General features: G+C 41.3%; 1 protein-coding gene across 1 annotated transcript; it reads right to left on the bottom strand.

Annotated features, from left to right (window-relative positions):
- Positions 1–240: 240 nt before the first annotated feature.
- On the bottom strand, positions 241–27,145 carry slc7a14a (solute carrier family 7 member 14a). Its single transcript, XM_056240943.1, has 8 exons — positions 26,678–27,145; positions 18,627–19,132; positions 16,720–16,956; positions 14,557–14,774; positions 14,286–14,432; positions 4,046–4,254; positions 1,859–2,736; positions 241–804 (listed from the first exon to the last, which is right to left on the bottom strand). Exons 2-8 carry the CDS (start codon positions 18,928–18,930, stop codon positions 434–436), a joined length of 2,364 nt encoding a protein of 787 aa, XP_056096918.1. The 5' UTR covers positions 18,931–19,132; positions 26,678–27,145; the 3' UTR covers positions 241–433.
- Between the last annotated feature and the right edge of the window lie 852 nt (positions 27,146–27,997).

Here is a 27,997-nt window from a genome sequence, read left to right as displayed (position 1 = left end):
CTGAAAGATGCTTGTATTGGGAAAAACTGTGGGACTGTGATAACTAACAGGGCAGTAATAAACTACAGGACAGATAATAAATTTAAATTTGGTCGGAGGGACTGTTGCTTTCAAGAGAAACATTAGATTATACATATTTAAGTGCTGAAGAGTTCAGTAAAATGATTATAATGAGAATTAATTTAAAACTGTAAAATAATTTAAAAACAAAAAAGAAAGAAATTTTAGGTGTTATATGGTTAAAAAAAGAAAGATCAAAAGCCTTCTAAATGTTAAATCCCATCTTAAACGTTCACATTATCCAATCAGTAGTAAAAAAAAGGGCTGCAAATGAAGGAATAGAAGTCAAATAAAAACTCATTGCAGAGAGACATAACAATCTAGCCCAAGGGTTCTGCAGTTGTTGGCAGACGAGTACATTCAGATTACATTCTCATTCCAAAGGATCGTCCAAATCATCGTCGACCACCAGCGCCTCAAAGCCCGGACTAGGTTTGCCAGCTTTGCTTTTGGCCCTGCTGTGTGAGGAGGAAGAGGAGGTCCTGTGGTTGTCCACCCTGTCCAGGCCGTCAAGCTGAGGCTCACTCTGCTCCTGCTGTTTCTTGTGCCCACCTCTGCCCTCATGGGAGCCCAAGCTTTGGTATGGCCCTCCATCTCCAGAAGGGTATAGATCGTCATCCACGGCAAAGTTGTCGTCCACGCCCACGTCATAGCGCTGGTATGTGCTAGCATGGGCTTCCTCCTCTCGCGCCGTGATCTCTAGGGTGCTGTTCCACATGCCATAGCCGAAGTAGATCAAAACACCTGCAGAGACGAACACACAGAGACAACACAAACAGTGCACACATGTACATAAAACTAATGCACAAATGTAATTGATCAGTGTTTTCCCTCACTTCATTGACAAAAGAAACATAAAAAAACACAGCAAATGATTGACAGTGGAGAGCATGTGGGTCATTCCTGTCATGCAATAGTTTAGAACTGTACATTTTATTGTAAAATCAATATGATTGTGTTGTCATTTAAGGAAGAATTTCTTCAAAAAAAGAGTTTACTATACTTTCAGAAATATGCTCTGGTTAAGCTCCAGAAATTAAACTTAGTTAATGATAACTTTATTATTTACACAATGGCAAAAAATGAACATTTTGAAAACATATAATTTTTTTTTTTTTTTTTACATAAAATATATTTAGAACACAATACACTGATCAGCAATTAAAAACATATTTAAATTTTTGTTTTAAAAATTTCAATTAGGTCAAGGAAAAAATATAAGAATCACTTATTTATATATATTATAATTATTTATTATATTAATATGTATTATATTATTTAGAAATCTATTAAATTTAGTCAATGGTTATTCAAAGTTTTTGAGTTTAATACAAATATGAAACTACACTACTGTTCAAAAGTATTTGTTTTTAAATGTTTTTGAAAGAAGTATCTTGCTCACCAAAAGGCTGCATATATTTGATAAAAAAAAACACAGTAAAAACTGTTATGAGAAATATGATTACAATTTAAAATAAATGTTTTGTATTTTAATATATTTTAAAATGTCATTTATTCCTGTGATCCCCCAGAAATTATTTTAATTTTGCTTATTTAAAACATTTCCTATTATTATCAATGTTGAAAACAGTTGTGCTGATTACCGGTAATATTTTTGTGAAACATTTTTTCAGGATTCTGAAATTATTTGGAAAAAGAAATCTTCTGTAACATTATAAATGTCTTTACAGTCACTTTTGATGAAGCTGAATAAACCACCCTGCATATCAGGAATGACCCATGTCAATAAGATGCTGCCTGTATCAACATGCCCATTTAAAATAATATTGAAACTCACCCACGAAGCACCATACGCCAAAACGGATCCATGTGATGGTGGAGAGCTTGAGCATGAGGTAAATGTTTACAAGCATGGCAGAGGCCGGGACAAAGGGAACGCAAGGAGCCATGTAGGGCAGGCGCTTGGGGTTCTCCGGCTGCTGAATGATGATGAAGATCAAGAGCGTGATGACCAGCAGCAGCAGCACCAGCAGCAGCACGGCCCACCACTGGCCATCAGCGATCTGACCTGACCCGAAGATGATGAGGGAGCAGAAGCAGAAGATGAGGATGAAGAGCAGAATGACGCAGCGAGTGACGACCCGGCCGGTGACCACAGTGGGCCGGTCCATCTTCCCCGGCAGGCCGAGCCGAATGCGCATGGTGTAATAGCGAGGCCCCAGCAGCTTCTTCAGCTTCAGAAGGTACACGCTGTCCGTCTCATCTGACTCAATGCCTGAGGACATGTCCACGGTGCCATAGTTGGGGTGACTGGCAGTGTAGGTGGACTTGTCAGGCTTACCAATCAGCATCTCGTTGTCTCCCAGAGACGGCAGGTTCTTGGCTCCGCAGGTGTTTGTGGCAGCTCCTCCATAATCATCACCCTCACTGACCGGCGAGCAGGCTTCCTTCTCGCACTCGGCCAGCACTCCCTCCTTACGTTTCGAGTTCTGCTCGGAGAGGAAGTTGACGAATCCATGGATGTCTCCTTCAGGCTGGTAACGCAGCAGAAGCACACACACCGACACTAGCGTGTAGGCTAGCAGGGTGCCGATGGACATCATCTCGATCAGGTCCCTCAGACTGACGAGCAAAGCCAACAGAGCAGAGAGGAAACCTGACACCACACAGGCCACTGCAGGAGTCTCTGTGTACGTGCTCACATTAGCCAGGAACCTGAAACATACAGGTTGTGCACATGACACCTTCAGTCCTCCAATCACAAGAGGGCAGAGCTATATACAGGCACAAATGGGGTCCAAACAGAATTTGGATGTGGTCAAAAAAGCACATACATTGGAAGTGTGAAGTTAATCCCCCCTGACACCTAAAAAGACTTGACTATACTGTCAATCAACGAGATGCACTAAAACGAAAGTTTTACATTTTGTCAGATATGTGTGGCTAGAAAATGACTGTCTGATTAAACATTTTGGAAAAGTGCATTTACCGTTCAAAAGTTTGGGTCAGTACGATTTTTTTTAAGAAACAAATACTTTTATTCAGCAAGGATGCACTAAATGGATTTAAAGTGAGAGTATAAGACATTATTATATTACAAAACAAGTCTGTTTCAAATAAATGTAAAAATAAAAGTTCACTTTTGAACTTTCTATTCATCAACGAATCCTGAAAAAAGTATCAAGCAGCAGAACTGTTTTCAACATTGAAAATAATTTGAAATATTTATTGAGCACCAAATCAGACTGGAGTAATGGCTTCTAAAAATGTAGCTTTGCCATCACTGTAATACCTAAATTTTTTAAGTATATAAAGCTTGAAAACAGTTTTTTTAAATTGTAGTAACATTTCACAATATTACTGTTTATTTAAACTGAATTTATGATCAAAGGATTGCAGCCATGTTGAGCATAACAGACAAAATCATTAAAAAATATTGCCGACTCAAAACTTTCGAATTGTAGTGGCAGCATTATGTGAGGCACAATTGAAATTCATTTTCTACAGGTATTCCACTAAAAAAAAGGTTTTCTGCTCAAAGCATCACATTTGCAGTGAGATTAAAATGTAGATGTATTATTTTGTAGTCTTTTAGAATTTTTAAATACTTTTTCATGCTTTTTAAAGGGGACCCTCCCTTTGAAATCTGATCACGAGTGTTGACATGAGATGCATTTGAGATGCTTTGAGATATCTTACTTCCAAGTGTAAATGCCAGTGTATCTTGTCTGATAACTTTTGAACACCTGTGACGGGTGTACTGATGTTAATACCATGTGTAAACAGGGTGAAACATCCAAACATTCATTTTATCAAAGTCTTAACACATATCCTTTATACTGGCTTTGATTTTAAATGTCAGGGCATTTCTTTTGAAACTGCATGACAGGAGCCTATTTCTCCAGCAGAGAATGATATTTAAAGGGCATTTGAATCATTTGCAATAATGGAGACATACACATTAAAGAGCATCTTGAATCATCATTACTTGACCCAGCAGTTAGTCTTTTCTTTTTTATAGTACCTGAAGAGCAAACCATCTCCTGCCATGGCGTAGATGACTCTCGGCAGTGGGAAAAGAGAGCCCAACAAACTGACTGTCAGTCCTGCAATGGAGCCGATGGCCACTATGTATTTGGCAGTTTGGAAGCCATGAAGAGAAAACATTTCCATCAGAGGAGCATCTGTGTCAATTTCAGTGTAAGGGACCATCAGGGTGAGGATCACACTCACCTGTGAGAGAGGAAGAAACAGAGTGTGATTCATTGACCTTACAATTAAACAGTTTATTTTTATTTATTTTTTGCTGAGCTTTAAGAAATGCACCCATCATAAATGTGTCATTCAAACTGATCAGACTGAAATGATCAGGAACATTGTTAAAAAATAACAATTATCTTCCAATTCCAACCTTTGGAAGGATATGCAAAAGAGCGACAGCCAGAAACAGTACAAGGTTTGACAGACATTTCTGAATAAAAAGTCTAATAGAACTAAGACTAATGGAATTTATCCTAAACTTTTTGAACACCTAATGGCATCATTGGTGTGTTTATGTTTTCAAATATCTGGCGTTATAAAGTTGCAAATGTACAGAAAAAGTTGTTTTTGCTGTTTACTTTTAATAAATGGTTTATTTTTGCTGGGTAGAAAGCATTGGGTTCTTAAAGTTACAATCTGTTTTCATAGTACAATGGACTCTTTTGAATCAAAATATCAAGAATTCTTTGATTAATCATGATACATTATGACACATTTAATGCATTTCAGAAAATGCAACAGAAACACACACACATATCCACACAAACACAGACAGAAGTGCCTGGGCTAAAATTAGCCTCTGCGACAACAAAATGAGATCTGGAGGGGTGAACACTGCTAATTAACAAGTTTGCTTCTCATCAGACAGTCCTGTAGGTGTTAAAATGAAGAGCCATTTTAGTAAAGGCAATTTTGTTTCAGCTAAATCCAAAACAGACGTGAGAAAAATTGGAGACAGATAAAGAATAAAAGAAGATCAAATAGCAGAAAACAGAGAAAATATAAATAAAATGTATAGAATATTATTCTGAGATACAGGAAAGAGGTCTGTCGGTGTGTTAACAGCCATTGCGTTTCTATGACAACCTCCTACAGACAGACAGCATAACACGGTGATAAAGCTGGAGAGCTTTTAATATATTCAGACATGCTGCATGAAGAGAATAATCAATGACTGTCTGTGTGAACACAAAGAAAGGGACAAAGTTATGCTACAGTAGATGATTTTCGGCATGCATCATTTATATTCTTAAATGGAGAACGTCTCGGTTACGTATGATAACCCTCGTTCCCTGAGGAGGGGACGGAGACGGCTCGTCGGAGGACTTTCCAACCAATTGGGACCACGCAAGGGAGACCAATTGCCTTTGAGTGAACTAAAACGAGCCAATGAACATTGGCATGCAGGACTTGCATTCCGCGCCCCGCCTGCCAGTGCGGGTATAAAGCGGAAGCAAGCGCACAAACATATGCTTTTCACTAAGGAGCCAGACGGTGTCCAGTCCTCCGCGAAGGTACAGCAAGCATGGCGACGGGACGAGACGTCTCCGTTCCCTCCTCAGGGAACGAGGGTTACCATACGTAACCGAGACGTTCCCTTTCGTTCGGGAACTCCTACGTCTCGTCGGAGGAGTTTCCAACGAATTGGGATCCCTAATAAAACGCCATGGTGCTGGCCTCTTCCAGCGCCCAGCTTAGCTTCCCGCCAAAGCAGTTTCTTAGTTTTCTTTACGGCGGGAGCTAGCTAGGAAGAATCACACTGCTGTTCCGCAAGACCCGCTCAGTGGATTTGGATAACACTGGGGAAGCGTGCCCAACCCATAGGAGGGAACGCTGCGGAGCCCCTGCCCGCCCGAAGGGAGGCACTGGAATGCACATATGTACTAACCCGTGGGGTAGTGAAACATATGGCAGTCCCTGAGGTAGTCCCAGCCCGAGGGGTGGGAGCGTACTCAGCAGGGACGACAGAACAGGTCTGTCGAGGAAAAGACACGGAGCTAACCCAGAGGGTAGCTGGAATGTGGAAAAAATTGGTCACCGTAGGGACCACTGTAATGCCACCCAGTCTAAAAACAACTCTACGAGAGGTAATAACCCTGGCGCCGGGCGAACTGCCTCGTCTGGAGCCGGAGGGGTGATGGAGGAACTCACGGGGTTAACCGTATGTTGGGGAATCAACGGAGCAAAAAGACGCACGTATCCGGCCCATGGGGCGGGAATGGCGTAGCAAGCCGACATGACCTAATTCCTCCCGCTACTGGCCGTAGCGAGTACACGGGAGGAAACAGGTTCAACACGAAGGCTATAAAATCTAGAGAACGTGTTAGGTGTCGCCCAGCCCGCAGCTCTACAGATGTCTGTCAGCGAGGCGCCCTGCGCCAGCGCCCAGGAGGAGTGTGCCGTCAACCTAGGTGGGCAAGGCACGTCCTGGGACTCATAAACCTCTGCTTGGAGACAGCCTTCCCCTTCTGCTTGCCTCCATAAAGGACGAAGAGCTGATCTGAGGTCCTGAAGCTTTGCGTTCTGTTCAGAGCACGGACAGGACAGAGGAAAGCTAGGGCTGGGTCTGCCTCCTCCGGGGGCAGCGCTTGCAGGTTCACTACCTGATCTACAAACGGAGTGGTAGGAACCTTGGGCACATATCCGTGAGAAACAACTTGAGAAAGACACGGTCCGAACTCCAGGCAAGATTCGTTGACCGAAAATGCCTGCAGATCCCCTACCCTCTTGAAAGAAGCCAAAGCCAACAGGAGAGCTGTCTTCATAGACAGGATATTTAACTCAACCATAGGTAAGGGCTCAAAAGGGGGCCTCTGGAGTGCTCTGAGGACTAGAGTTAAGTCTCAAGAGGGTACGGGGTGCGGATTACGAGGCGGATTTAGCCTCCTGGCACCCTTAAGGAATCTGATGACCAGGTCGTGCTTTCCTAATGACTTACCTTCTACTGCATCGTGATGAGCGGCTATTGCGGCAACATACACTTTTAGGGTGGAGGGAGACAGCCTTCGCTCCAACCCATCTTGCAGGAAGGAAAGCACAACTCTGATCGGGCAAGTTCGGGGGTCTTCCCGGCGGGAAGAACACCAATCGACGAACAGGTTCCACTTCAACGCATAGAGGCACTTGGTAGAGGGGGCTCTAGCGGAAGTGATGGTGTCTACCACAACCTGTGGTGGGCCACCTAGAACCTCCGCATCCCGTCCAGGGACCAGACATGGAGTTTCCAGAGGTCTGGACGCGGGTGCCATAGGACGCGGGTGCCAGTCTCTGAGAAAGCAGGTCCTTCCTCAGAGGAATGGGCCAAGGAGGTGCTGTCACGAGGAGCATAAGTTCTGCGTACCAGGTCCGGTTGGGCCAGTACGGCGCAGCTAGCAAGACCTGCTCCTCGTCCTCCCTGAATTTGCACAGTGTCTGTGTGAGACGGCTCAATGGGGGAAACGCATATTTTCGAATATTTGCATATTTGCATCCGTGCAGAGGGATCCTCTGGTCAGGGAATAAAATAACTGGCAATGGGTCGTGTCCGGAGAGGCAAACAGATCTATCTAAGCGGCTCTGAAGATTCCCCATATCAGCTGAACCGCCTGGGGATGGAGTCGCCATTCTCCCGGAAGAGGCGGCTGCCGTGAGAGCTCGTCGGCTGCACGGTTGAGCACACCAGGGATGTGAATGGCCCGAAGCGACCTCAGATGCTTCTGACTCCATAGGAGGAGATGGCGGGCGAGTCGTGACATATGACGGGAGCGTAGACCACCTTGATGGTTGATGTACGCAACGGTCGCAGTGCTATCCGTACGGACCAGTACATGCTTGTGGGTGGAGCCCCTTGAGGCGGCACAAGGCCAAGCGTACTGCTTGCAACTCTAGGCAGTTGATGTGCCAATGCAGTTGAGGCCCCGTCCACAGACCTGAAACTGCATGGCCGTTGTACGTGGCCCCCCATCCGTTGGCAGAGGCATCTGTGAAAACCACAGCATGCGTGCGGGGTAATGTTGACCCGGAACATGCCGCTCTGCAACGCCCATCTCGGGACTCGATCGTGAAGCCAGTGCTGAAGCGGTCTCATATGCAGCAGGCCGAGCGGCGTTACTGCGGCTGCGGCTGCCATATACCCCAGGAGCCTCTGAAACTGTTTCAGTGGGACCGCTGACCTGCCTTGAAAAGACTTGAGGCAGTTGAGCACTGACTGGACGCGCGCAGTCTGACCGACCGAGTCCAACTCTATACCGAGATAAGAGATCCTCTGCGTGGGGCAGAGTTTGCTCTTGTCCCAGTTGACCTGAAGCCCCAAACGGCTGAGGTGCCGAAGCACCAAGTCCCTGTGTTCGCACAACAGATCTCGCGAGTGAGCTATTATAAGCCAGTCGTCGAGATAGTTGAGAATGCAAACGCATTGGCCGCCTCCACGACTTTCGTCAAGACACGGGGCAACAGGGCCAAGCCGAAGGGTAGGACCTTGTACTGATATGCCCGACCCTCGTATGCAAACCGAAGAAACGGTCTGTGTCGAGGAAGAATCGAGACATGAAAGTACGCGTCCTTCAGGTCGATCACTGCAAACCAATCCTGGGGACGGATGCATTCGAAGATGCGCTTCTGTGTGAGCATTTTGAATGGGAGCTTGTGTAGGGCCCGATTCAAAACTCGCAAGTCCAGGATCGGCCGTAACCCACTGCTTTTCTTGGGTACAATGAAGTAAGGGCTGTAGAACCCAGACCTCATCTCGGCTGGAGGGACAGGCTCGATCACATCCTTCGCCAGCAGGGCGGCGATCTCTTTCCTCAAGACAGACTGTACTTGGGGGGCCGACTGGGAAACTGAATTGCATAGCCGAGCCGGATGGTATGGATGAGCCAGCGGGATGGCCTCGCAACCGCTAGCCAGGCTTCGAGAGACCATGCCAACGAGCCCACTCGGACCACCGGCGTACCCGCGGAGGAGCAACAAAGTGGAAGGCAGGGACTGGACTCCGGAGGCATTACTGCGGCCGAGAGAGAGGTCTGGGTGTGCGGGGCAACACCTACCTGCTTCCACCGGGGGGCAGACGGCAGGGAAGGCCCAGAGGCGTTCGGCTGCTGGCTGTCCCGAGGCGAAGAAAGGAGGGGAAATGAGGAGCGAGGTCCGAGGGCGTCGAGTCCAGGTTTCCGTGCCTCCTTGCCCAGCGGGAGGCGAGAGTGACGAGGCCGTGGTGGCGTCACTGACATCTGAGCGATGGAAGAGGGGGAAAGGAGTGGCAACGCATGGGAGCGTCGCTCACTGCAGTCTGCACCTTCTTGTGACCCAGAGATGGAAGAAATTGCTCTATTGAAAATGTGGGTACCACTGGACTCCGGGGAGCCAGCGACGGAACAGAAAATGAAACAAAGATTCTCCACCCGGCCAACCTCCGGTGGAGGGAGAGGTGCGGACACCATCTCCCGGAGATCAACTTCCTCCAACTCTGGGTTGCCCGTCTCAGGGCTGCTGAGACAGTTGGCGCCGTCTTCCTGCGAAAGCTAGATGTCACAGTAGAGCTGGCTGTGACAGCTTTTCCACAGGGGACTGACACCCTTGACAACAAACAGACTGAGAAGAAACCGAGTGACTCAGTAGCACATTGGGTCAAGCTCTTGGTCTCCTCAGCCTGCTTCTGAACTGTGGAGAGCCGCTGGGCACAGTCTCCAACAGTGTCGCCGAAAAAGTCAAGTCAAGTCAAGTCACCTTTATTTATATAGCGCTTTTTACAATACAGATTGTATCAAAGCGCTTCACAGTGATAACATGAAAACAATATAACAAAGTTTGTTTACCTTCGAAAAAGGCAAACCTTGTGAGATAGGAGCACCGAGAAAGCGAACTTTGGCGATCGCACCTCTGCAAGGTTTAGCCGTGGGACGCTTCTGGACCACCAGTGTGGACATCGTTTGACCGAGGGCCAGTGATGTGACCAGGGACGTACTGGGACTGAAATTCAGCCCGGGACTTTAAGATGGAGAGGCCTTTTACGCGAGTGCCCTAGGTGCATGAGCAGAAGGATTTTTTTGCAGTTATTTTAATTCTAATAGTGTTTTTATGGTATAAAGAGAATCAGATTACACTGAAGACCTTCAAGAAATTTTAGGATGACACTTGCCTCTTCAGGTTGTATAAGCAAGTCACCACTGCACTGAACACAATTAGGTCAGCAAAACCTAATCTCGAACACATTAGTCATAGTCACAGTATACTGCTAACTACTAGCATGTCGTGTACAGTCAGTCGGAGTGATAAAATAAGTTACAAATACTAACAAATATACATATACAGACATACAGATTCCTTGCTTATAGAAGGATGTTGTCTGTGTGTGACGACAAACTGCAAACTGCTGTTTATGATATATAATATATCTATAAATATATCATATATGTAAGGGATAATGTATAGCGAGGCGGTTGTTATAGCGTTTGTATCAGCTGCCTCACTATACATTATCCCGCTTATTACATGGCTACCTACCAAATAAATCAATAATTTCACACAAAATATTAATTTAAAAAGCAGTTTATTTATTTAAAAACGATTGTATTGCTTCCACTAAAGAAAATAGTCAAATAGTCATAGAAAATGGATTGGTAGAATAGGAATTCTACCAAGCCACGTAATAAATGCCTATATTTAAATGCAAATATAAACAATTTCAGTGTATAATAAATCACTAATATATCCCTAATCGTGCACCTGTCCTGTCCATGCTGCTGGGTCCTTCCTCATCTGCACCTCCGGCTGCCACAGCACTCTTTCCACTACGGAAAAGGTCTGTTAATTTGGCGCATTTAGCGGCCTCTTGTGCCAAAAATCTTTTCTTTTTAATACTTATTTTTTTGCCCAACCCATTTCTTTCTCTTCTTTACTTCTTTTCGCCATTTTTACCGTCCGTCTCTGTTGCATTGCATTCACACAAACCCGCCAAACATGACCAAAAGTAAACTCCTTTGATCGGCGCCTAGTTTGAGCCAATCGGATGTCAGGAAAAACGAGGATCAGTCTAAGTTGGGAGGGGCCGCTCGTATCCCCCCTCAGATTGAAAGTATTGGTTTGGCCCAGTCTGAATCACACACACACACACAGCGTTCTGCTGCATCTAAAGCCTAGTTCACACTACATGATTTTAAAACGTCGGGCTGAACTGTCCGGTTCACACTACATGACTTGCTCTCTGTGAAATCAGGAGTGTTCAAGTTGTTGAGCTGTTCACACCACACGACACAACGTGATTGATCCGCAACAGGAGGTAACGCACTACACGAGTTGACAACAACTCTGTCACCCAACGATTCAATCTTGTCTACAAACCACGTTTTGTCACAAAAAAATCACGCGATAAAACGAACCGGAAATGACGCGAAACATCACGCGCGCTAATACCCAGCGAAGAAGACGAAGACCCATGCCTTGCTCTGATTGAAGCAACCCATGCCTTGCTCTGATTGGCTGTAGCTCATGACATCACTGAGGTTGAGTCGGGCGACAGCTCTGGATATCTAGCATGCTAGATATTTTTCTGGGCTCGGCGACGCGTCTGCGAGGCGTCTGCGAGCGTCTTTGATGCGTTGTTGGCTCTTTCATACTAACAGATTGGCGAGCGTCCATCGTCCGCTAATCCCCCGCGATTTGCACGCGATAACACCCTGACCTGTCGGCGTGCTCAACGATTTGCAAATCGGGCTTAAATCGGGCCTATAATCCTGTAGTGTGAACTAGGCTTAAGCGGCCGTTTAGGCCGGTCGCGTATCATTAAAAAAACAAAAAAAACAATGCTCTTTGACCACCGGCCGGTCTTCGCCCTGAAATGGACTGGCCGTTCGGGATTGTTCCCGGTATTCCCGATGGCCAATCCGCCCCTGGATGTGACTTAAACCATGGTTAGTCACAATGCACAGCTCAACCCCGACTCAGAGCTACCCTTGTGTACTGTGCGTTTTGGCCTCACACAGACATCACATGCAGGGAAGAGGTGGTCTGCCATTAGCAAAGCCACCCCACCACCAAGGGTAGTGAGAGAGGAAAAAACTTTCTCTGCAGATTTTGGCATGTTTGGCTTTCCACATTGGCACCAATATGCTTCCATACTGCTAAAGTTTTTTCACACACATCCGGGCAGGCACGGGGGCGAGGCAAGGCGATTACGCGTCGCACTGCGCCCCCAGAGTAGCCCGGGAATCGTGGCTGTCAAGTCTGAATCTGATTCAGCATGAGCACACACACCATTACAGTGGGAACTCAGCATCATCATTTCCAGAGTGTGACAGCCCTCTCTCCGATGCGTCGATCGACATCTGATCCTCCCCTGGAGACCCGAATGAAAGACCTGGTCCCTCATGAGAAGGGCCAGAAATTCCACCCGAAAGCTGCCAGGCATGCGAGACCGTGAACGTGGCCATAACCTTGATGGCACACGGCACGCTGAGCGCTCAACCCCTCGTGAGAAAGGCAAGACGAACAACGTGCCGACGTGGTCATGCTCTCATAAGAGAATATAAACCATCCACGAACACAGTCTCAGCATGTTTGCGATGCGCTAGAGGAGTGAGGGCCGAGGAGGTGGTCTCGTCGGAGAACGCTCACTGTAATCCTCAGATCACCAATGCTATTAACCAAAGTAGCCCTTTTCTGGTGGCCACCAGAAGAGGAACTAGATCGGGGAATAGGCAAAGGGACTCCACCTCGTTTGAGGCACTTGAGTCTCGACCCCGCATCTAGAGCGCCGAATGACGCACGCAGGGTTGCCGTGACAACCCGCGGCTCAAGCCTTTATGAGAAAGGGGAGACGAACAACGTGTCGACGTGGTCATGCTCTCATGAGAGAACATAAACCACCCACGAACGCAGTCTCAACATGCTTAAGCCCAGGCACGTGAAACAGTGATCGTGGCCCTCAAATGAGGACAGGAAAAGGCCGCATCCAGAAACACAAGGGTGAAACGTCATCCTGAAAAGGACGCGATCTTCACCCGTGTTGCTCTTTTCACAAAAAACGCTCTCTTATTGTGCTGAAGCACACAGGGATAAACGCGGCAACACAGCGGGGAAACTGCAAGCCCGCTGTGTGCACTCAACCGAATACCAGCTGTGACAACAGCTCTTTGAAAAAAAGGTAGACAGCTGGACACCCAGGAGATCGCGAAGATCGCCGAAGCGCCGTTACACCTACACAAAAAGGTCTTGGAGAAAACAGCAGACTCGTTGAGCGTAAAGATAATATCACAATCTTGAAGCTCATCCACTCAGAGGACACAACCGGTCGGCTCCGAAGCAAAAAGCATATGTGTGTGCGCTCGCTTCTGCTTTATACCCGCACTGGCAGGCGGGGCGCGGAATACAAGTCCTGCATGCCAATGTTCATTGGCTCGTTTTAGTTCACTCGAAGGCAATTGGTCTCCCTAGCGTGATCCCAATTGGTTGGAAACTCCTCCGACGAGACGTAGGAGTTCCCGAACGGTAAGCTTTAAGTATAAATAAATAGACTGTGAATGACATACCAAACTTAATAAAACCTTTATCACCTGACTCAAGTCAGCGTCACACTCAAGTATTAACGATGAAAATTAACAAACTTGAGTGTTACAGTTTTTCTCAGTCACTTTGGTGCATTTCTCACATCACTATTTACATTTGCACAACAGTTAGTTCAACCTCCACAACATTTAGTCATTTGTGCACATCATAGTAGCAGTTTCTCATTCCTTCCAACTAATTGCAAATGCTTTTGGACATGCATCAATTGCTTTCATACAACTCTCTGCTGTTTTATAACATTATCATTTGCTTATGTCATGTCAGTCAAAATTAACTATACTTGTGAATGCTGAATAGTCATTCCATATAAAACTAATAGTCCTCATTTCATTGATTGAGTCATCACATAGCCTAGAAAAACTGTTGAACTAGCCTAGTTGTCAAAATCTGTCAAGCTAATTTTTACAAATTTTTTTATCCTAAATTGAACAATTTCTCTTTCACTGATGAGAAAGGATGTGCATGAATGATTTACAGTACTATGTATGTTGTATGTTCAGTTCCATTATGTAATATTGTTTACAGTTGTGCACAGCTCTACCCAAAGGGAGTTTATGTTTGTTGTAAATAAGGGTGTATTTTCAAAAATCCCAGATTTTCAATGTGGTCTCAGATTTTGTGTATTGCGTATGAACCCAAAATGAGAAACAAACGTACAAATGGTTAATGCTTTAGTATATACTCACAGAGACATAGGCAGTGAGGCAGGTGACCAGAGAGGCAGTGATGGCATAGGGGATGGATGTGTTGGGACTCTTGGCTTCTTCTCCCGTGGTGGCTATGATGTCAAACCCAATAAAAGCATAGAAGCAAGTGGCTGCACCCTGCATGACCTGTTGGACAGAGTGGTTGATTATAGCTACAATACAATGCAATTTTCTCTTCATTGTTTATGCTGAGAGTCACTAACTGCACTAACGGATTGAACTTTAGTAATTGATTTGAAATGTACTTTACCCCTGACCAGCCATAAGGCAGGAATCGTCCCTCGTCCCAGTTGCTTACACTGACGAAGAACAGGCCTGCAATCATTATGAACACCCACACCACCAGATTGATGACATTCAGCACGTTGTTGAACCCGACGGAATTCTTCACACCCAGAGCAACTATTATTGTGACCAGGATAGCTATGACCAGGGCCAAGAAGTCTGGATACGACTGCTCCCCTTTACCTGAGAGGTGATAATGGAGGAATTCACATCAGATGGATTTTGAAACATAACAAAAAAAGGAATGTGTTGAGCCAATTTTGATGCTGGCATTACAAGAAATTGTCCGAAAGTTAGATAGTAGACAGACAGACAGACAGACAGACAGACAGACAGACAGACAGACAGATAGACAGATAGACAGATAGACAGATAGACAGATAGACAGATAGACAGATAGACAGATAGATAGATAGATAGATAGATAGATAGATAGATAGATAGATAGATAGATAGATGTCTCTCAGATGACAGTAGTGAGTCTAGACAGTTGTTTTTCACAACATGACAACAGACAGTCCTCTTTGACCCCTCAATGCAGTCATGAATAAATCATGTATTACTAAAAATATTCAACATAGGCCTACTAACTAGGCCTTAAGCGGAAATGACTATGAACCATAATGTGTGCAGAGAGACACAGATGGAGGGATGTTAGACTCTTAGAGAAAGGGGTTGGTTAACGAAAAAGAGGAGATTTTACTGCTGTTGGCCGAGTACGATTATGTATTTTGGCCCAAAATGTCATGTTTTGTCTGGGTCAGACACAATAGTCTATATGTAATGTCTGTCTGCAAACCAAACACCCTTATTTCATTCCTCCATCTGTAGTCTGAGGATTGACAGTAGGTGGTGTGTCTTTTTGAGTAGGTTAGGGGTTTTGACGCCAATGACCCCAAAATGTCCCCTTGTGAGGGACCCCCTTCCGAAAATATAAAGGCAGCTATAAATTTAGATGAATAAAGACCCATTATACAATGTGAGGAAAAAGTATTTGCAATAAAAATAACAATAAATAATTCGTTTTCATTACTGAAACCAACTATTAAAAAAATATTGCAATATTACGTGTAAAACAATAATCAGGCGTAGCGTTAGTTCCGGCAGGTCACGTCAGTCAAGCTCGCATCAGCTGACTCTCAGCTGATCCACGTCTAGGACGTCACGTCATATACCTTTCTGAATACGATGCCTATCACAGCATCCCTATATATAAGATCCATTCAGAATTATCAGCAGCTTTATCGCGTTGATCAGGAGCTAATTACCCTCCTCCATCCCCAGCTCCTCCTCTCGTCCAGTCAGGACTTGGCCTTCTGATATTCCTCTTCGAATCAGACTCATTTTTCTTGAATCATATTGTACACAACATTAATAATATCTGCAATACATTTATGTTGGTTCTGTTCGGTTTACCCTAAGGTGGGTTATTGCTGCCCTCCAAGAGTTCATGCCCAGAACAGAACCATACCACCAATCCAAACTGTATCATCTTTGACGATAGTAGTCCTGACAGAATAAACATTTTCTAAAAGGTACTATTCATTAAAGTGCATAATCAAGTTATTGCATAATCAGCAATCAAGATACATAGAAAAAGCATTTTTCACATGAATATTTAGTAAAACGAAAAAAATGTCAAGATCTAGAATTTGCTTCAAATCATATCTGCTTTGAAAATATCTCGGTCCTAATTTTAATAGCAAATGACCAACCTTTAAAAGTGCTTATTTTTCCTCTTCAGAAATATAATTGGAGCAGCTGTTTCACAGTGCAACACAGAAACTGTTGTTTTTAACATTGTCATTGTCACCAGACTATTGACTGCCAAAGTGCCTTTTCTTTTCTGCAGCACCATTAACTCCAATCTACTGATAAATTAAGCCTACTGTAACTTCTGTTGTAATTACTGTGGGTGTGTGTCAAGACTAATTAGTGTGTCAGTTCAGTTCAGTTCAAACTGCAACATTTAGTGACATAAAATCTAAAATTAATAATAGTAGGCTGCCATGGTTTTTTATGTGAAATAAAGGTTTCCTTGTTGCAGTATTGAGATTAATGGGGGTCAGGCATTGATGATTATTTTCTAAACATAAACATAACAGTGTCTAAAGTTCATGTCACTCACCCAGTCCGTTGAGTGTTCCTATATGTTTGATCATGAAGCCACTGATGCTGTGATTGGCCAGCGAGTCAAACATGCTGCTGAGTGCACTGGCTCCTGCTGCTGTACCAATCAGATACTCCAAAATCAGATTCCAGCCAATGAAAAAAGCCACAAATTCGCCCACCGTCACATAGCTATAAGTATAGGCCGATCCTGTGGTTTTAGGCACACGCACACCAAATTCAGCATAGCACACCCCTGTGGAGAGATAACAATGATTACTGTAACACCTGCACTCCTGAAGGTTATCAATAAAAGCATGAACGTCTCTAATTGGTTGCTGAGATGGAATCATTGATTTTTTTGGGCTGGAGTGGCAGATCAATTCTCAAATGTCAAACATAGAATCCCAGAGGGCCAGATAACAGGAGTAAAATCACTCTTTACAGGCTGGATCCCTGTAAACCCCACTATAGTGGGAAAAAAGATAAGGATTATCTGTTTTTACATTCAGAACTAATATGTACTTTCTATCATCAGTGCTAAAGAGCAGTACATAAACCGTGAAGTTGACATAATGTAATGTATTTCTGAATGAAACATGGTCAAATATAGGACGGCACTTGAATTCATTTACTGAGAAATCATTGGATGGAGAAAAGTGACTGTTTCATACCAGAATGGAGCCAGTGTTTTGTTTTTCTTTCTAACAGATGAATCAATCACAATAAAACCAAGAACATGCATTAGCAACGTAAATAGGGTTCATTTCAATTTCATCTTGACTTAATGTTATATCCGTTTCTTGGAAAGGCTAAAGATTTTTATTGTGATTCTAATAGGATTTGTGTTCATTTGTCCCCTGCCGTTCTTTGGGGTCTGTAAGATTTAAAAAAAAAAAAATGTATACATTTATTCAGCTAAGATGCATTAAATTGATCAAAAGTAAATACTTTTATAATGTTACAAAATATTTATATTTCAAATAAATGCTATAATTGTTTTACTTTCTATTAAAAAAAAGAGCAGTTTCCACAAAATATTAAACAGCACAACTGTTTTATCTTGAGCAGCAAATCATATTAGAATGATTTCTGAAGGATCATGTGACACTGAAGACTGGAGTAATGATGCTGAAAATTCAGCTTTACCATCACAGGATACATTTAAAAATATATTAAAATAGAAAACAGTTATTTTAAATTGTAATTATATTTCACAAAATTACTGTTTTTACTGTATTTTTGATCAAATAAATGCAGCCTTGGTGAACTTAAGATACTTATTTCAAAAACATTAAAAAATCGTACAGACCCCAAACCTTTAAACAGGAATGCATTTCATCTGTGGCACATATGGAAGTTAAGAATTTACTCTAAATAAATTTAACTTTAAATATAGGTTAGATTTTAATGAACATTTTGAATGAAAGACACATTTTTTCATGGCCTGTATAGCTAATATTTACCAAGGGTGTAATTATAAGTGGTTTCAATACTGAACTATGTTTCTGTTTCCATGGGTAGAAGGGTCAGCTGCATACAGGAACAAAATATTCCTCTCATTTTTCCCTTTCCTTTCATTTTTGGGTTCTTCATGTTGGTCTCCACAGGGAAAACTAAATGGATTTTCCCCCCAACTCTATTTTGGTGCTGCATGCTGTGCACAGCTCCAACCTGTAAACCTAATGAGCCAGTTCACCATGCGTCATCACCACACGTCAGGAGGCATAAAGTTATACGCGTGTTCACTCAGCTTAAGCCTGACTCAGGATCAGTGAATAAAAAATTATGTTACCCATTATAGTACAATAACACTAGACCACGTTTCACTGGGGGCAGGTTTACAGGAATATGACAGACCTTTTTTTCTGTGTTTTTCTCTTTTGTGTCAGATTGACTGGAACAGGAAGTCGGGGCGGCACTAACCTGACAGGATGGAGGCCACGGCAGCGATGATGAAAGACACAATGACCCCAGGACCCGCCATTTCCTTAGCCACCAGTCCAGAAACCACGTACATGCCCGTGCCTACACAGCTTCCCACTCCCAGAGACACAAGGTCCACGGTGGAGAGAACGCGGGCGAGTTTGGTGCCGTGAGCCCCCGTGCCACCTGAGCTCTCCAGCATGGACTCCACCGGCTTTGTGCGCAGAATGCGGGACTGGAAGGCAAACCAGGTGGACCCCCACTGAATCCGCCGTGGGTCCAGTTTGGCAAAGAGCCCACTCATCCTGGAGGCAGGATATGGATCAAAGGGCTTCAAGATATGGGGCTGATACTCTGAGGAGGATGGAGGGTCTAAAGAAGCTTTGGGAGATGGCCTTGCAGTATAGGGGGTCACAAAGAAACCAGCTGAGATGTTCACTGTCTTTCAGAGGAGCATCATTACTAGATGTTTCCACATGACTTGTGAGGGTGAAGGTGAAGCAACGCTGTGAACAAAATGAGATGACAATGGTGTGATCAATCATTATTCTTGACAGTCATTCTTACCTATATGCTTTCCTTATACTGTAATAAAAGTGTGTTTTTTTCAAACTTTCAAACTCATCAAAGATATCTGGAAAAAACATATATCCCAGTTCTCACAAAGGTATTAAGCAGGACAACTGTTTTTAACATTGATGATAATAATAATAATAATAATAAATTATAAATATTTCACAGTTTTACTATTTTTTATTGTATTTTTGATCAAATAAATGCAGCCTTGGTGAGCATAAGGAACTTCATTTCAAATTTTTGAATGGTAAAGTAGCTATAAACAAAAAATATTAATATTTAATAATAAAACATAGATATATTATCATAAATGCATTATTAAATAATAACATTCATATAATTGTTAAATAAATATTAATACAGAGAAATATTCATATATCTAATTATATTTCTCAGTAGCTGTGAATGTGCTATGTTATACATTTCTTATATGCAAAACGTATATATTACAACTACCTACAAAATTATGCATTTTGCACCTACCTATTCGTATAAAATCTGAACGGCCCTTCCAGTGATTTTTTATTCTAACACAAAACCATTGGGTATCATCCTGTGAATTCTCCCAAAGAGATGCATTTGCTGTTGTTCAAGTGTGTTTCGTTCACATTTTGAAGCAAATCTAAGGCTGTTGACTGATAAAACATTTGTCGTGGTAAAAGCCTCTTCATGCTAGCCTAAAGGAAATGTGCTGCCATATTCACAAGAGTTACATTTATACCGCCTGATTAAATACTAATGCAAGAGGCAAGAGCCCCTCTTCCCATCAGCTATTCACTAATGTTTGTAAAAGAAAGGCCTGTTAGCTTAGTTTAACAGATGAATGGATGCTTTCTACAACGTAAACATGTAGCACAATATTTCGGCGCCATTGTGGGTCACAAAAAAAACAGATAAGAACTCAGTAATGGGTATATCTGTCTGGCTAAATGACACTTTCTCAGAGAAATCATCAAGCAACTCATTTATATGCTAACAATATGTCTCAGTCGATTCAAGGCAGTTCTTAGATTTGAAACAGAACAGAAAATTAGCATATTATTATCCGATTTTCACAACTGTTTATGGCATCTGTGTCCATCATACGAACAAGAGACCTTCTTTATAAATGCACCTTCATGAGTGCCTGCTAGCTGTAGTGATATTTCACGAGTCATTCATTTTCAGTCCATCCTGATAAAGCAGTTCAAAAAGATTAAATAAAAATGAAAAATAAGCGTTCGTAGGTGGCACTAAATGTAATGGCGTTTTGTTCGAGTTTGTTGATTTGATATCTTGAGGGCCTCTTGATAGGAAGAAGCTGGAGATAACATCAAGACCCATGTTGAACAGCAATAAAATGTGCTGATGAGCCCTGGTGTGCAGCCAAATAGGAACAGGCAAAGAACAAAACCCATTCCTGCTTTCATCCGTTTCATTTCCTATCTGACATTCTTTCTCCTCTGATCTTCTCTATATCAAACCTTTTTCATTTTACCAACACATTTTTACACCTCATTTTATAGTCCTTTCCTCCTCTCTTTCACCACTAGCCCAGTTCCTTCCGATTTAACTCGTCAATCCTGTCACTTTCAAGGATTTTGATGGTTTCTCTCAGCTGTAATGATACTCTCTCTCCTTCATCCCGTGTCTAACTGTCTGCAGGAAGACAGTGACAGATCGCAGTGAAGTCTGTCCATCACGGTGACTCAAGCACATGACTACTGACCAATAATGATTTGCCACAGGTTTACAAACCACACAACAGGCCACAAAGACTGGGTCTGTCTGCTCTACCGATCTTAGCTTATAAATTACTTAAATGTATGATGGGTGGATTGTGGTTTCAAGCAAAAACTAAGGAGATGTCCAGCAAAATGTAAAAGTAATGGTTATTTAAGGTTCACATGTCAGTCCACATTGAGCTATACAGTAACATTATGATGTTGTTTGTCCCTTTAGGGTGCTAGAAGAGTATTCAAACCTTGCCAATGACCTTATGACACACACATGTATAAACAGTGGCCTGCGGTCCAACACAGAGATTTGATTTTATTCAAAGAGACAAGATGATGCCATAAAGATGCTAATGTACATACACTGCTCTCCTTCCACGTGTATTTTATACATTAACGGTAACATAAATAATGCATGCGGGCAGAAAAGCATAGCACAAGGCAAAATACTTTTGCCAAATACATATGGTTTGTATTTATATATGTATAAATACATATATATGACTGGAATTATATAAATTCATATATTTATCATATATTCAGATATATATGACTGGCATATAAATTCAATGTAAATTCTTAAGAACTAAGAATGAGGTTCTAACATTCCCCCATTCTAATATTTCTTAGATGATACTTACAATATATCTGCTTAAATTGTGCTTATGTCCACCTAAAATGAGTAATAAAAAAAAAAAATAGTTTTGGACAAATTTAACAATGTTATTATTTGTGGAAAAACTGCAAAGTTTTGTGAGTGACGACTACATGCATGTTCCATGTGCACTAAACCTGTGATGGTTGCCATGGTGATAACCATAGCAACATTTTGACATATTACAGCAATAAAGCTGTGAAAATATGTGTTATTACAATTAAAAGTGTTCTACTTCAATATATTTTAAAATAATGTTGAAAACACTGTTGTGCTGCTTAATCTTAGTAAAAAGCCATGATGTATTTTTTTTCATGATACTTTGATGAACAGAAAGTGAAAAAAAAAAATTGTAACAACAAATGTCTTTTACTGTCACTTTTGATCAATTTAATGCATCCTTGCTGAATAAAAGTATTCATTTCTTTTCAAAAAGATTTTTTGAAATCTTTTTGAAAACACAAACCAAACAGGTGGAGCCCCAGGTGGAGGTCAAGTTCACCTAAATCAGTCATGGCTGTCATTTAGGAATCAGGATAAATGGGTAATTGTGCGGTGTGATTGGTAAGGGAGGAAGTGAAGGAAAGTGTTTGACCATCTACAGGCAATGGAAGAAGAATTGATTTCCATTGTGAGATCATTGTGTGGGAAAAGAGAGTGGGCGTATTCTACAGCTTTTGTCGAGGAGGTCTGATTGATTGAACCGTTGCCAATGTGCATCTGAACGGCGCTATCTGATACAAACCAGCCTACTTGTGGTTATTCATATCTGAGGAATAAAAAAGCATCACAGAAATGCTTCTAATCCCTGATCTAACTGTACAACCATATATGTAATAAATGTTTTACTTTTTTGTTCAGTTTCCAATTGATGTTAAATCATCTGATAGTATTTTTGCAGTTACATTTCATTTGAAAACACATACGCCATCACTAAACCCTAAATAAAACTTTGGGACCTGGTCTATCCTTCCACATCCTGATAAAAAATTCAGGACATTTTTATTTAGCTCCAATACACCGTCACATGGTCTAGTCATAAGAAATACGACATGCGCTCTGTCATTGGGTGAAACGTATTTTATATGGAGCTGTTTTCACTGCTAATGTCCAAATGTTAGATTTTAATACTATAGAGATTTTAATATAGCCAATTCAGACAACATAATGCCAATATAACTTCCAAACTACTACAATTTCAGGCAGTCTTGGAAAGCTTCACTTTCTCGAGTTTTATTTTAAATCACGGATATTATAACATTGACAGATAGAGACTGTAATATTTGAACCCACAATTCCAGATGAGAAACAGACACTCACCTGCTTTTCACACTACATAATTCTCTTGTTAATAACAGGGTGAATTTACAAGTCTCACCTTGTTTGACACTGCTGTTGCCTGTATTCAGAATGAGAGATGGAAATCTTCCATCCCACAGTTCTGCTGCGTTATACTTTAGAGTACAAGATACAGCAAAACACAGAAGAGCTACGGCTGCAGCAGATGGTGTGTGGAAATGGTAGGCAGAACTGCATTGCTCAAATTACACAGAGGGATTCAGACATGTATTTCTTAAATGCACAGCCCTGCCAATATACACCCTGGCACAGTGAAAGACAGAGAGATTGTTCAACAGGCTGTCCTCAAAAGAGTTTATTTACTGTTTGAAAATACCAGGATTAGGATACCAGTCCTTGTTGGTGAGATTACAGACACTTGTCTTAAATGTAACTGAATTATGCATATTATGCATATTCAGGTGGAAGCATGCATAATACAGAATGTTTTCAATTCATAGTATCAGTCAAACATTTCGAAAAGCTTAACTGAAAATAATTTACAGCAGCACTGTCTCGAGTCTAAAACGGGGATCGGCATCAAATGAAAGATAAGAAATAAAGAAATAATAAAGAAATAATGATATACTGGCATTCAAAAGTTTAAAAAAAATCTTTATGCTTACGAAGGCTGCATTTATTGGATCAGTAAAAAATCAGTAAACAATTTAAAATAACTGTTTTCTATTTGAATTTATTCCTGTGACTTTTCAGCATCATTACTCCAGTCTTCAGTGTCGCATGATCCTTCAGAAATCATTAAAAAGATGATTTACTGCTCAAGAAACATATCTGTTTGAAAAATAATGTTAAAAACAGTTAAATATTTTTGTGTAAACCATGTCTTTAATGTCACTTTTGTTCAATTTAATGCATCCTTACTGAATAAAAATATTAATTAATTAAACAAAATCTTACTGACCTTAAACTGAGCACCAAAAAATCTGAATACTCACATTCTATACAACATAGAAAGAAACTAACCCACTTATGTACAGTGTAATGATGCTCCATTTAATTCCACCTGATCTGACTTGCTCTGATCTTTCTTTTTGGCATGAAGAAACAGATTTAACCTTTAAGCATCACCTTAAAATCACCTCACACTTCACCAAAAAAGCCAAATGCGCACAAACAGAAGACTAAATGTAGAAACTCCAAACTTTGATAACACCTGTCTTCACCCACACACAGTCAGAGCTCTCCTCAGGGCAGTATAGTGCAGCTCCTCCCTTCTTCTTGCTTTCCCTTCTCTCCTCTCCTCCCCCTCCTCCTCTAGGGCACTGCACTGTTACATAAACTGGCTGCTGAGCGGAGTGAATCTGCCTGGCACGAACACTAACACCCTTTCAGGCCATCAGATTTATTGCCATCTCTCCCTCAGTACAACACACATCTCTAAATATCAGGGCACAGTCAGAACCAAATTAAACCAAATATTTAAATACAGCACTCCATACAAAACTACTGTTTTTGCTGCATGATGTTGCTAACGGTTTGACATAGCAACAATATGGTATTAATATGGTAAATTAATGACAAACACTCCTATAAGACACTGGGTGATGCGTACAATAACAAAATCTAAAACATACAAACATTACCACTTTACTTTTGTACAGAACAAAATGGTTCCTAAATTGTTGCCAGGCAGTTTACTCTACAAATACTGCACTTTAAAGAATGCATTTGGGTTTTGTGTGAATAGAATGCATTTAATACAAGATCTGGCAACTGGTCAACATTAGACAAACATATTGGTCCGATTATAAAGGAGTTTGGGCCATGCAAATTACGGGAGTTTCCCGGGAGAAATAACAAACCGGGAGGGGTCCGGGAGATAGGGCTAAAAAACGGGAGAAACCCGGGAAAAACGGGAGTGTTGACAGGTATGGTACCGTTCCACCCCTAGTTTTTATAATGAAATGAGTATTTATTTATGCGTAGTCTCCCCACAGCTGTCCAGACTGCATTATGTCTCATGCCAAATGCAGTTCTGCAGGTGGTTCTAATTGACGGAAAACCTGTAATTGTATTACAGCATGTGCGCAAACAGTATGAGTGACATCACAATAGTGGCAGGAGCTTAATGGGAGCAAGCACGGCCCATAGAGAAAAAAGCAAGTCATACCCATGAACTCATGAGTCAGAGTTCAAATAGCATTACAGGTGGCTTTTCAGGAGCCAAAACACATACAATGCATTCATACATGATACATAACTTTTGAAGAATCTTTAATGTCCTCTAAAGTGTAAATTTGTCAAAGCTACACTGTAAAAAAATCATACTTTTAACAGTAAAAAGTAAATATTCTAGTGTTAAAAAGTTTTAAACTCTAAGTTACTTTACCATATACTCTATAGTGAAAATATTAATTGAATTAAAGAGTAAACAATACATGTAATTTTGCAGTAAAATACAGTAAAAATTTATTGTAAAATATAAGTAAAAGCATATGAATTACCTTATTATATAATTGTACTTTAAGAACACATTTCCCAGAATTCCCTGCATTATGATTATCTTTTATTGAAATAAGAAATTATTATTATTATTATTATTATTATTTCTGGTATCAATTAGCCACAATAATGTGTTTAATGTTCCATTTCATGTTGTTTAAAGTGTATTAATACTTACACTTATCTTCTGCCTTGTGACATGACATTTGAGCGTAAAATTAATATGATTTAGTATAATACAGTACAAAAAAAATATGGTGGGGCGCAGTGTAATAAAACACGACTCAATAAATCAGAATAAATAAACTCCATAAAAAACAGAATCAATAACACCAACAAATACATAAAGATTGATTATTCAATAACAGCAGCAGAGACCTAATGACCTAATATAATGGAACAACCGGAGTGGCAATAATTTCCGTTTGTATTTAACTGTTTAAAAATTCACAAGCAAAATGACCAATGATCAGACCACTTCTGGAGGTGGCAAACGTGAATCTCTATACAACTAATTGCAACAAAGGAAGATAGATATTACATGTCTTTCGATTAGGCAGGTTAAAGTATCCTTACCAACTATTTTTAAGTAGTCGTCTAATATTATACTAAAAGAAACTTAATGATGTATAAATCCGGACGTGTATGTTTCAGCACCATGGTCAGCGTCGTTGTATTTTACACGCCCGATTATAAACAAAAGGCATCCATGAGTAACTGCCATCATGTCATTGGAGATTAACCTCGTTTCACTGCCTAGAGCTCCGCTATAGACATATTCACAGGCGGTGAAATCAAAAAAGGCAATTGCTTATCTAAAAAAAAAACCCAGTCATTAATAATAAAGACAAGCCTTTTGCCTTTCTATTGCATAAAAAGCATGTTATTGAGATGGAGACATTCACTTGATAGTGATCTCACACCGCCCCTCCCGTGAAACACAACCAGCTGATACCAAAACAAAATGTTTCTTTTCTTCTCGTTTTTTTTTAACATCAACTTGGGTGTTTTAATTCAATCATTGATGACTCAACATCGGTTAAAAAGTTAATTGCGGTAACATATCGCAGTTATCGCAAGAGTGTGGCTTAAAAATAGCCTAACATTAATTTAATCCCTGTCCGCTTTTAAACCAGAAAAAGAAATGATCGTTTCTGATTTTTTTGTTGTTGTTTTTTTTGTTTTTTACACAAATTGTGTTTTTGCGCCTGTAAACTGTAATTTGCTCAAATATGATTCTTATTTGGGCTGAATGGGGTCTAGTGTACATCCTGACCTAGTGTCCTGGTTTGGTCAACGCTTACCTTCCAGGCTGCTGCCGCTGTCCAGCTGTGCCGATGCTGATGTGCGGTGCTGCGGCTCACAGCGGCGCGATACGGTGGCGTAGTCCAAAGGCAGGTGGATCCCAAGCAGGATGCATTTCCGTTTGCGTATCATATAATGCTCATTGTACATTAACAATGATTTATCGTAACTCAAAGCAGCACTGATGGCGAACAAATCATCATTGTAAGGATTAAGGTCGTCGTAGGGAGGGATACTTCACTGATGCTGCAAAAAGGGACGTATACGCTTGTATAGTAACGCAGGGGTTAAATTATTCAGACGCTGCCTCCACGTGATAAGCGAGCAAATTCATTATTTATTATCACCGTCTACGTCAATGACGTTATGATATCATTGCGTGAGAGCATCGAGCCCTTTTTGCGACAGGCAAAATAATGATCCGTCATCATTCCTCCATCAAAAGCATGATGGGAAGGAAACAGGAAGCACGCTCGCTACATCCATAGAAAAGATGCAAAATCCGGGAGATGAAAAGTGACGTAGATGATGAACATGCGTGATAGTAGGCTATGTATCAGATTTACCAAAGAACATAGGCCTAATTTTGCAACGTTTTGTTTTAAAGTATTTTTGAGGTAGGCTTATGTATTTCAAAATTTGATTTAATATTTCCATATTTGTCTTCTACAAATGAAAATTGTTCTGAAATATACTGCTTCATAAACCAAAAGCATTGTTTGTTACAACCTAACCTCTCTACAGGAAGCATTGTAAAACTAATAGATTAAAAAAAGTTAATTTAAAACTATAGCCTATGTATTTAAAAAAAAATACTTTTTAAATTTTGTATAAATGTATTTTTATTGTCATCCGGAAAACTGCAGAATCTTCATACAGGGAAAGGGTCAAACACGGCAAACAATCCAAACATGCAACAGGACAGAAAACACAGGCAAAAAGTGTAATCCAGAATACGGGCAGAGTATAAAAAAAATGAAGACACAGGAAACCTGGATAATGCTCAGAAATGCAAACACATGGCCTCTGAACGAATATGATGGGTCACAGTTTCAGATCTTACTTTTGCTCTTGCTCATTTTTTTTCCTGGTGAAAATGTAAAATCCCCCTCGGTTCTCAAGTCATGTGTATGTGATGAGGCAGAGAATATTGGGCTGGGGAGTCACTGGTGCGTGGCAGTCAAAAATGACCGTTATTTTTTTTATTTCAATGAGATGAATGTATTATATTTTAGTTCAATAATGTTTTTTTTATTTAGTATTTTGTATTTTTAGGGGATTTTATGGTACACAATTATATTTATGCTGTAGTTTATAAT

Source organism: Rhinichthys klamathensis, unplaced genomic scaffold (assembly GCF_029890125.1).
Source record: "Rhinichthys klamathensis goyatoka isolate OS25496 unplaced genomic scaffold, OSU_Roscu_1.1 h1tg000624l_1, whole genome shotgun sequence".
NCBI lineage: Eukaryota > Metazoa > Chordata > Actinopteri > Cypriniformes > Leuciscidae > Rhinichthys > Rhinichthys klamathensis.
This window is presented reverse-complemented; position numbering and strand designations above follow the sequence as displayed.

Bases quoted from the DNA above. Each gene is read 5' to 3' on its own strand.
- slc7a14a (XM_056240943.1), bottom strand. From the start codon at position 18,930: ATGAGTGGGCTCTTTGCCAAACTGGACCCACGGCGGATTCAGTGGGGG. The intron at 14,775-16,719 runs GTGAGTGACATG...ATCACCTCTCAG, and splicing joins AGGAACACTCAACGGACTGG to GTAAAGGGGAGCAGTCGTAT. The intron at 14,433-14,556 runs GTAAAGTACATT...TCTGTCCAACAG, and splicing joins TGCCTTATGGCTGGTCAGGG to GTCATGCAGGGTGCAGCCAC.